This window comes from Columba livia, chromosome 5 (assembly GCF_036013475.1).
Source record: "Columba livia isolate bColLiv1 breed racing homer chromosome 5, bColLiv1.pat.W.v2, whole genome shotgun sequence".
Taxonomy (NCBI): domain Eukaryota; kingdom Metazoa; phylum Chordata; class Aves; order Columbiformes; family Columbidae; genus Columba; species Columba livia.
This window is the reverse complement of record NC_088606.1, coordinates 13,707,878-13,717,367: the sequence shown is the minus strand read 5'-3', so window position 1 is coordinate 13,717,367 and position 9,490 is coordinate 13,707,878. Positions and strand designations below refer to the sequence as shown.

The 9,490-nt window shown below is 47.9% G+C and overlaps 1 protein-coding gene across 2 annotated transcripts; it reads left to right on the top strand.

Moving 5' to 3' along the window:
• Window positions 1-9,128, top strand: LOC110361406 (extracellular tyrosine-protein kinase PKDCC). Of its 2 annotated transcripts, XM_065063521.1 has the most exons (7): window positions 6-1,087; window positions 1,282-1,404; window positions 3,509-3,780; window positions 4,915-4,994; window positions 5,089-5,193; window positions 6,647-6,823; window positions 8,257-9,128. In XM_065063521.1, exons 1-7 carry the CDS (start codon window positions 233-235, stop codon window positions 8,358-8,360), a joined length of 1,716 nt encoding a protein of 571 aa, XP_064919593.1. In that variant the 5' UTR covers window positions 6-232; the 3' UTR covers window positions 8,361-9,128. The 2 variants fall into 2 exon arrangements, with proteins under 2 accessions (XP_064919594.1, XP_064919593.1); XM_065063522.1 differs by lacking the exon at window positions 1,282-1,404 and having other exon boundaries at window positions 1-1,087.
• Window positions 9,129-9,490: the final 362 nt, after the last annotated feature.

Genomic DNA, 9,490 nt, shown 5'->3' with positions numbered 1-9,490 from the left:
GGGGGTAACAATTACAATTCCACGCTTTAGCCAGCGTAGTGCTGTTTCAACCTCACAGGATTTATCCTTCCAGTAAGAGTGACTGCTAGTGTTTGCTTTTCTTAGAAACCTAACCTGAGACTTTTCAAAGGCACGAGAACGTGTTATCCCCGTTCTTAATAATTTTAATGCGGTTTACATCCCTCGGTTGCATTCTGCCGTAACTTTAGCAAGACTGACGAAATTCACGCCCATGAAATCAGCGTGTTTTGCTATAAACAGCCTCCGTCGGAAGGGTGGGGCAGGCGTCTGCGGGGTTGTACCGCTCACTCCCGGCAGCTCGGATTCCCACTCCAGATCACCTCTCCTAAAACCGCTTCTGCTCCGCCACCGCAGCGACCTCCCCTCCCCGGACGGTCGGTGCCGCCGCTGCTCCGTGCGCCCCCGAACTCCCCTCGGGCAGCGGCTGCCCCGCAGCGCCAGGCCGGCGGGGGTGGGGGCGCCGGGGAGGCCGCCCGTCCGACACGCCCCTCGGCGCCGCTCGCCTTCCCCATCGCCGCGGATCGCGGGCGGCAGAGCGGCCGGAGCTCGCTGCGGGGCAGCCGCGCTCCCCATGGCGGTGGCGGCGGGGCGGGCGCGGCGGGGCGCCCGGCTGAGCGCGGCGGCGCTGCTGGCCTTGGCGCTGCTGGCCTTGGCGTTGCTGGTGCTGCCGGCCGGCCGGCGCGGCGGTGTCGGTGAGGGGCGGCCGGGCTCCCCGCCGCCGCTGCCGTCGGGCTTGCGGGAGGAGCTGCGGCAGAGGCGGCGCGACCTGCGGCGCCTGGCGGCGGCGGGCGGGGAGGTCGCAGCGGCGGGCGGGCTGGGCTGCGGCGACCTGAGCCTGGTGACGGGTGTCAGCGTGCTGGGCTGGGGCTTCACCAAGGTGGTGGCGCGGGCGGCGCTGGCGGGCGGCGGAGCCGTCGCCCTCAAGTCGGTGCACGGGGCGGGCCGGGAGGTGCGGCAGTGCCTGCAGCGCTACGGGGCGCCGGCCGGCTGCCGCCGCCTGGCCGCCTACAAGCTGCTGAAGGAGGTGACGCTGCTGCAGCGCCTGCAGCATCCCGGCATCGTCCAGGTACGGCGGGGCGCGCCGGAGCGGGGGGATGCGGGATGTGATCCATCGGTACGGAAGTTTTTCGAGGGGAGTGGAAGGGAGGGATGTGTCTCGGTGCCGAGTCGGTCCGCGCCCTTGCTGTCCCCCTTCCCGGGCGTCCCGGACCTGCTGGCACTGGCAGCAGCATCTAACAATCGGTCCTTACCTCCCGGCAGCTGCACGGTCAGTGCTATGATGATAGCGGAGATCCTGAAATACGGGTCACCGCTATGATGGAGCTGGGATCCCCCCTGGAGATGATTCAGCTTCTGCAGACCCCCTGGGAGGAGAGATTTAAAGTAAGAAAACAAAACAAAAGGGAGTTTTATCAGTCTCTTTTAGACCGCAAACTGGGTAAATGCGGAGATCCCATGGTGGCTGCTGGGGCAAACGAGATTGTCATGCTGACACTCTGTTTGCTTCTGTAGATTTGTCCTTACATGGTTTTGCTTTCACTCGTTTTAAATCACATGAAAATAGCCGTAGTCTGGCCTTTCACAGTTATATTCCTTCTCTGTCGAGAGATGTTAAAAGAACTACATCTGGGAGGAAATGGCTACAAAACCTTGCTGAGGGCTGGGGTGGTGTTTAATACACAGTGTTACACTATTTTGCTAGTTTTTCTTCTGTATTGTTCCGCTCTACAGAGGGGCTTTAGTAGCAAGGCCCCTCAACAGGCTGGGTCTGAGTGGGGAAAGCCACCTTGCTGCACTCCAAGTCTGTTGTTTTCTGTATGTTACCTATTGCAAGCAACAAACTGAGCAGCCTCTCATCATGTGTTTGTTTCATGTTTCTGATCTTAGCCCTTTGGGTATTACTGTAGTACAAACACTACTAAATTGCTTTCCTCTTGCTGTAGGTGCTACCGTTGCAGCCCTGTTAGTGAGATCTGCCTGGTCTCCTAAGCATCCTGCATAGGGACTCAAGCTCCCCAGGATATAAATGACTTATGACATGGCACTTATTTTGTTTATAGCTTGTATTACAGTTTGCCTCAAGGTCTCAGTTGGGGCTTCACGACTACTTGTTTTGCTCTCAGGAGGAAAGAGAGCATTAAGTACAAACATGGGTACCTTAATGTCCATAAAAAATGCTTGGGGCAAAATAAAAATGCAACGGAAGTCTCAAAATCCTTGCCTGCATGTGGTTCTTAATGTTGAAGAGGAGCCTTGCCATCCATGCCAGAGGGGGAGTGTGGCAACCATGCTCACTCAGCCGTGGGATGTGAAGCTGTGATTCTTATGATTGCCTCAGTTGTCAAGTTAAAATAGCGTCAGAGCTTCCAGAGTAATTTCTTTTGGCCCGTGGGGTTGCACTTTTGCTTACAAACTATTTCATACTGGCTTGTACATAGCTTTCCCAGCACCTCATCTTCTCAAATGTGCCAAAGTCTCTAGAGATCTGGAAACCCATGATGCTGGATTAGCTGGTGGTGAGGTCTGGTACAGTGGCATTAAGATTTTCGTAATCTTTTGACTGATGAAGGTACTAATACAGAACTTAGACTGGCACTGTCTGGTCCTGTTTCTTAATTAGGATATCTAAACAGATGGGATTCCCCTCTGATGAGCCGCATCAGATACCAGCCATTCTTTGAGCTGTTCCAAATGACCAGCCCTCCTGCCTGTCCAGATCGCTATCGGAGGCAGCTAGGGATGGCGCGGGTCTGCCTGGCACACCTAGCTGATGATAAAGTTCCTCTGATGCCGGGGTCCTGATACTGAATGAAAACTGCTGCAAAAAGCTACTTAAGCAAAGCGCTGGTGCAGTATAAATGCGGTCCTCTAGCTCTGGTTTGTTCAAAAAACATGTATCGAGCTTTCTGCTGGATCAGGTATTGTCTGACCTTTCCCTGCTGCCAGAAAGTTGATACAAAAGCAAAAAAAGCTGGCAATAAATACATCGCATGCTTTGGCAAATTCTTCAGAAGCACGATTGTGTGCCCAAATTCATACTACTGAGTGATGTAGCAAGGCATGAATCTGGTATTAATGACCATGGAGCCTCAGTCTGTGTGGAACAGCATGGGGGAAGGGAGGAGAATGTATTAATTCTATGCCAGAGTGGGAAAAATTCCTTCTGATTTCAGCTAGCAAATCAATATAGCTCCTGAAACATGAAGGCTGCTATTGTTTTCCTCATAGCTTTCTCCTCTAGTTCCTCTAACTGCAAATGTCTCTTTTTGTATATGAACATTTTTAAAAAATGTTGCTGAACTACTTACCAGTAAAATCCTCTGGCAATGTTGATAATAAATTTTGTAGCATACATATAATTACCTTTTAACTACTATATGCTCTTTTTTTTTGCCTTTAATTTCATTGAATGCCCTCCCCTTTGTTCTACTCCCAGTTTAATAGCTGTTTTTCATCTGTTTTTTCCATGCATATTCATCTCTTTCAGATTTGCCTGAGTCTTGTGAAACTGCTGTTTTACTTGGCACATTCCCCCCTGGGTTCAATAGTCCTCTTGGATTTCCAGCCGAGGCAGTTTGTTATGGTGGATGGAAACCTAAAAGTGACAGACATGGATGATGCCAGCACTGAGGAACTGTCATGCAAGGAAGATAATGACTGCACACTTGAGTTCCCTACAAAAAGCTTTCCTCTGAAATGCTCCGCCATTGGGAAATGTGAAGGAATAAATGAAAAGAAGAATCTTTTTAATGCATATCGGTATGTCCAGCGAAATGGGAGGAAAATCTGGGGTGACTGAGCTCACATTCTGCCATGTAGCATCTAGCATCTTGCGTTTCTTCCATGCAGTGATTTCCCCTCACCTCTGTCATAGAGTAGTTAAGGATTGCTTGGAAGCCAGTTTATTTTCCTTATAAGGCAGGAAAAGAATATTGTCATTGTCTGGTGAGAATGCAGGCATCTTTCTTCTGCTCTCTTTACCCAACACCCTCTAGAAACTTGCCCCAAAGGTTGCACCTGTAAATTTAATGTTTGCCAAACAAGTCCTGGCACTTGACATCCGCAGGCTGTATTTGCTGAAAGCAGCATGGGCTACCTGCCAAAGCCCACCCGCTTCGAGGTCTCGTTGCTGGGAACAGGCTGGCAAACTCTTGCTTTGAACTCCAAGTCTCTCTACAGGGATGATGAGTGCCTGTGGAAGAGCTATGGAACAGGTCAAGGGCAATGGGCTGAGGCTGCTGCAGTACTTTGTGTAGGCCACCAGCTCAAAGCACAATGACTTCCACTCGCTGGTGATGCTTGGCAGGTCAAGGACTGCGGGAAGCCTTGGCAGTTGGGTATTTACACAGAGGACTTAGTAAGGGAGCCTGAATTTGCAGGATTCAGTGTTAAAGGTCAAATTGCTGTATAGATTATTGTAGCCCTGCAGTAACACACTTGTCTCTTGCAGAACAGGAGTTTTCTAGAAGGTTCAGGCAGTGGGTCAGGGAGTGTCCAGCTTTTCCAGGGATAATAAGAATGCCAAACCTTTTCGGGGCAAGGGAAAGGTCTTGCATGAGTCTTCTTTTATACAGATCTCTCTTTGATGGGAAACACATTGCTTAGTGCACAAAAATGGCCCCAAGGAATGACAGAAAGCTCTGTTGTGTGAACCTTTGCAAAGTAGATTTCATGCGGCACTTGGCAGCGTGCTGTGCGGCAAGGACCAGAGTTTCAGCCCAGTTCATAGGAATGGTCTGTGAGATGCCAGCGAAGTGCTCAAACATAACTTAATAACCAAAGAAGACTGACTAGTTGCATATGGATAATCGAGTTGCAGGAAAATGTAGACAACTTAATCACTAGGGAAATTAAGCTACTGTATTCTAATCAGTCTGTGGGATTTTTTTGCAGGTATTTTTTCACCTATCTTTTGCCACACTCTGCACCAGCTGCTTTGCGGCCCTTTTTGAGTGATATTCTGAATGCAACAGGTACCAGCTAATATTAATAAACTTCTTTATTAGAAATCTCCAAATGGTATTTAATGGAATTACTCATCTTGGTCATCTCTTTCTTTAAATGTAGGTGATTTGCGATATGGAATAAATGAAACCCTGGAAGCCTTTGAAAAGGTTTTACATCTGTACAAGTCTGGGCTCTATCTGCAAAAAAGACCTCTTCATTTAAAAGGTACATGACTTTGAATGCTTTAGGTAACATAACTAATCAGGGAGTGAAACTTTCGGTAACTGGTCATATTCTGATTTCCCATACATTCAAACAGTGTTTAGTCACTGGGAAAAGCATCAAAAGTATATTTTTTTTGAGCAGTCCTTTGTTGTTTCTTCATGGTAGCTATGCATTATTGCATTGTTTTGCAAAGTAAATGCAGTGCAGACAATCTAGCCTACATATGGACATATGTTTGCACTGCTTCTAAATACTCATAATGTGCAACTAGACCAAAGTAGTAAACTGAGTTTCTCCTGTCCCTCTTCAGGGTCATCTTATCCTCTGGACCAGTAGGTCAGTTTTCCAGGCTGATATTGAAACTTCTCATTTCACTTGGTGGCTTCTGACTGCTGAGCACAGGTTGTGGCCATGACACCAAGATGAGTGTGGCAGATTAGCTAGGCCCTTGGTACCTTCTAAATTTCTTCTTTTCTGAAGGCCATCCTGTTGGACTTGTGGATGGATAAATGAGCCTTTATGAGGTGCATTCCTCCAAAAAGGACCTGTTCAGGGGTAGAGATGAGGCTAATCAAGAAGAAGGCTTCAAAAGTCTTGTGTTTACTGTGACTTGCATTTTCCTGAGCATTCACTTGAGATGGTGGAGTGGTGGTGGTGGCATGCATAAGGAAATCTCTTTATGTGTGGAAGAACTGGAACTTGCACAGTTATGGGAAAAGATATTCAGTTATTTGCACCAGCAGCTTTAACAGCAATTACTAGTGTTTTCCAGTGATGCCTACCTGTTGGCTTAGCAACTGGCCAAAATGTTCACCATCGTAAAGGTGTGGGAAGATGGGGTGAGGCTCTTAGTAGTCAGTGAACAACAGGCTTAACATCACTTGCTGAGGTTTGTCAGGTCTCTTGTGTCCTGTTGGAGCAGGATCTGGCCTCCCCTTCCCCCACTGGGGTTCCTAAGTCTCCCATACCTGTGGGTGGCACCATGATGGGTTGGTCAGTGCACCCCTGTGAAGCTTGGTGCTGGACCTGTGATGACCTGGTTCTGCTGTTAGGGGTGAGGTGTAGGAGAGGTGTAGGAGAGGTGTAGGAGAGGCCATTGTGAGATTGGCTTCTCCAGAGCCCTGCTAGAAAGGTGGGTCCACACAGCAGCCTCCTGCGGTCACCCACCCCTGTGGTCGCTCTTCTGTCCCTTCACCCTTGAGAGCTCTGCCCCCTCTGTTACATCCATGGAAGAATTGCTATCCTATGCTCCATAGCAGAACCAAAAGTCAGGATTTGGGTTTCTTTTAACTTTGCAGCTCCACGGACTCCATCTAAGCAGGTCAGTTCAATCCATCACTATCATGTTTCCTTTATGAGTTTTCACAGAAATGCAAAATACTAAGTGTATATTGAAACTAGTCTCTGAAACTGCCTTGGAGAGTTTCCCTAAATACCTTGCTTCTGTTCCCAGACTTCATCTCCCTGAAGGGCTTTCGAACAGTGGAAGGGGAAGACTACAAGTGCTGGCCATCCTACAGCCACCTGGGATGCCTGCTCTCTGTTCACAGTGCCGAGGAAGCTGCCAGAATTTGTAACTCCCAGTTGCAGTGCCAAAGCTTTATCATCACCCAGCGGAGGACATGGACAGGTGAGCTTGGGCTGATGTGACCGATGCTGCCACGTGGAGCGCCTGCTTCCTTGGGCAGGTGTGGGGATGATGCTGCTGCCCTCCTCCATAGTGCCTTGAGTCTATGGGCACATATAAAAGGCTGCCTTCCATATTCTCAAGATCAAATGGCTGCTGTGGTGGGCATCCGAGGATCCCCTGAGTATTTGTAAGGAGAGGCAAAAGGAATTATGTTCTCCTGCAGATTCTTTTCTCTACAAATTTTGCAGGGGACTGCTAGGTATTGTTAAATAGTTACTTATTTCATGCAGAGATGGCTTCACTTTGGTGTTAGGCTAAACAATTCCTGTGGTAGACACAGTTTGCAAAAAGCTGTGGGGTTTTTAGACATGAAAGAAGCTATGTAAAAGAAGGTGGTTACTATTGTTATAATTTAAAAAATCATAGCTTACAAGTTGTTATCCCCTTTATCAAAACTAAAGCCCCAAACAAATGGATTTACAAAATGTCCCTGTAATTATCTCTTTATGGCCTCTTACAGTTAGCATGTTTTCAGAATTATTATAAATTACCTCATTTAGCTGTCACTTCCATCGTGGACTAAATTGTTACTTAGAAAGTGAAGCACTAAATGAGGTAAATGAGTGTTTTCACTCACGACGGTGCTGAAGAATCGCATCTTGTTGGTTCACATGACATTTAAAAAAAAAAAAACAACAACAAAACCAACCAAACTACCATAAAATGTAGATTTCTGTGGCTTTGTGTGCGGTTGGCATTTGGCTAATGAGTGACATAAGAGCACTTACACTGATGCGACATAAATCTCTTCAAGCTGGTTTCACACCAGCAGTGGGTTGTATGAGTTGTGCCTCACACACCACATCTGGCTGCCTCATGGGGCAGCTGTTGGCTGCTGCGTTCGGTGCCCGGCTGGAAGGAACCTGCTTAGCACAGCAGTGGGGATGCAGAAGCTGTGGCGTGTGGGACAGCAGAGCCCTTCTGCAGCACCTGGCTCGGCTGCTGGTCCCTGCCATCCTGCACCCTGCCTACGGTCCATTAATGGCTTTTCTTCCTCTTGTTTTTGCAGCACATCTTTGTAGCCAAAGGTGCTGAAAGTGTGTGGCTGAAATGAAGAGTGCCTGACTTTGCTGTTTGGGTTAATGAGAGCTGTGGGAACATACTAGTCCCTCTTAGGGCAACTCTTTAAAGCAAAACAAGACATAAAAGCCGCTGGGGCCCGATTGTGCATTTCTTTTGCACACTCGGTGAGCTTCTGAAGTTTGCTGGGAGTGTCAAACTGGAGTTTACTGGGAGTGTGAAACATATCTACGGCAGGGTGGAGTGACCCTCAGTTGAGCAAGCAGTGGGTTCCCATGTCTGTTGCAATAAATAGCATAGGTCAAGGTGAACCTATCTCTTCTATTAAACTTGCATTTTTATTTCCTTTCCAGGACGCCCACTCGCCTTGTTTCAGAGTAGCCTGACTGATTTAATACCGGATGCTAACTCTGTAGTCTGTATTAAACGATCGGCTTCCTCAGGGGAAAGACTTTAAAGACAATGAGATCACATAATATGATCCTGGGAGGAACAAACCACTGGGGAGAATTTCATCTGCTGAAAAGAATGACATATTTTATTTTGCTTTGGGATGGGATCTGCCTGCCAGCTCAGATGGAGTCAAATGCTGCTGCCTCCTTGATCAAAGCTCAGATTTCTCATTGCAGCCCCGCTAGCTTCTTTATCTGTTGCCACGTTGCTGTTCTGCATAAATGCTCCTAGTTTTAGTCAAATGATGCTAGACTCTGCAATACCTAGGCTTGCTGCTTCAGTAACCAGCTTGGCAGACAAGAAATGGAAATAGCTACAAGCAATCCAGCTTGGATAGGCTTAGTTAGTTTGGTCACCTCCAAAACGTATGGATGAATGCACCTTGGAGAAGACAATGGCTCCTTCTGCAGCTGCCAACCAGGATTTCTTACCTCTGCAAATGTAAAGAACTGGATTTCAGCAATAGGTTGAGGTTGCAGGGTTGGGATCCATAACCAGAGGTTGATGATGGGGATGGTCTTCCAAGGAGGGTCCTGATTCAGTTCCTTCCAGGGCAAGGGAGGGAGGCAGTGTATAGATCAATTCTGGAACCAGATATCTGGTTGTTTGGATGCAGGATATGGGTTTGACCCTATGTGATTTGTAACACCAGCTCCCATATATCAACCTTGAAGGTTTATCTCTGTTACTTTCTGTGAAAGAGCGAGACATTCAAATTATTTATGTATAAGGCATTACTCTGTAAGCTAAAGAATGACTATGTTTATTTTAAGCATGCTGTGAAGAGTTTTTCTCTTTGATTTTCTAAGCCTTTACTGCAACCAAATGAACAAATGTAAGTGTTCCCCACCTTCAGCTTGCCTAGCATCATAACTCATTCCTGAGGCCAACCGGAGAGTGGTCTCAGCAGTGTATGAGTGCGCCCAAGCCCCTTGGACACTTAGATCTTGGAGGATGCCCTGTGGTTGCACTTTCAGGCTCACAGGTATAGAGGAGACAGTTTGGTGCCAAGAGCCTCCTGCATCTGCCCTTCACTAAAAATGTGGCCTTGGAAATTAAGTGAGGGTTAGTGTAATTTCAGGCTATAAAAGATGGCAGCATAATACACGACTCCTGGGAGTGCCTGGAAGCAGT

Bases quoted from the DNA above. Each gene is read 5' to 3' on its own strand.
- LOC110361406 (XM_065063521.1), top strand. From the start codon at position 233: ATGAAATCAGCGTGTTTTGCTATAAACAGCCTCCGTCGGAAGGGTGGG. The intron at 5,194-6,646 runs GTACATGACTTT...TTCTGTTCCCAG, and splicing joins AAGACCTCTTCATTTAAAAG to ACTTCATCTCCCTGAAGGGC. The intron at 6,824-8,256 runs GTGAGCTTGGGC...TTTCCTTTCCAG, and splicing joins CCAGCGGAGGACATGGACAG to GACGCCCACTCGCCTTGTTT.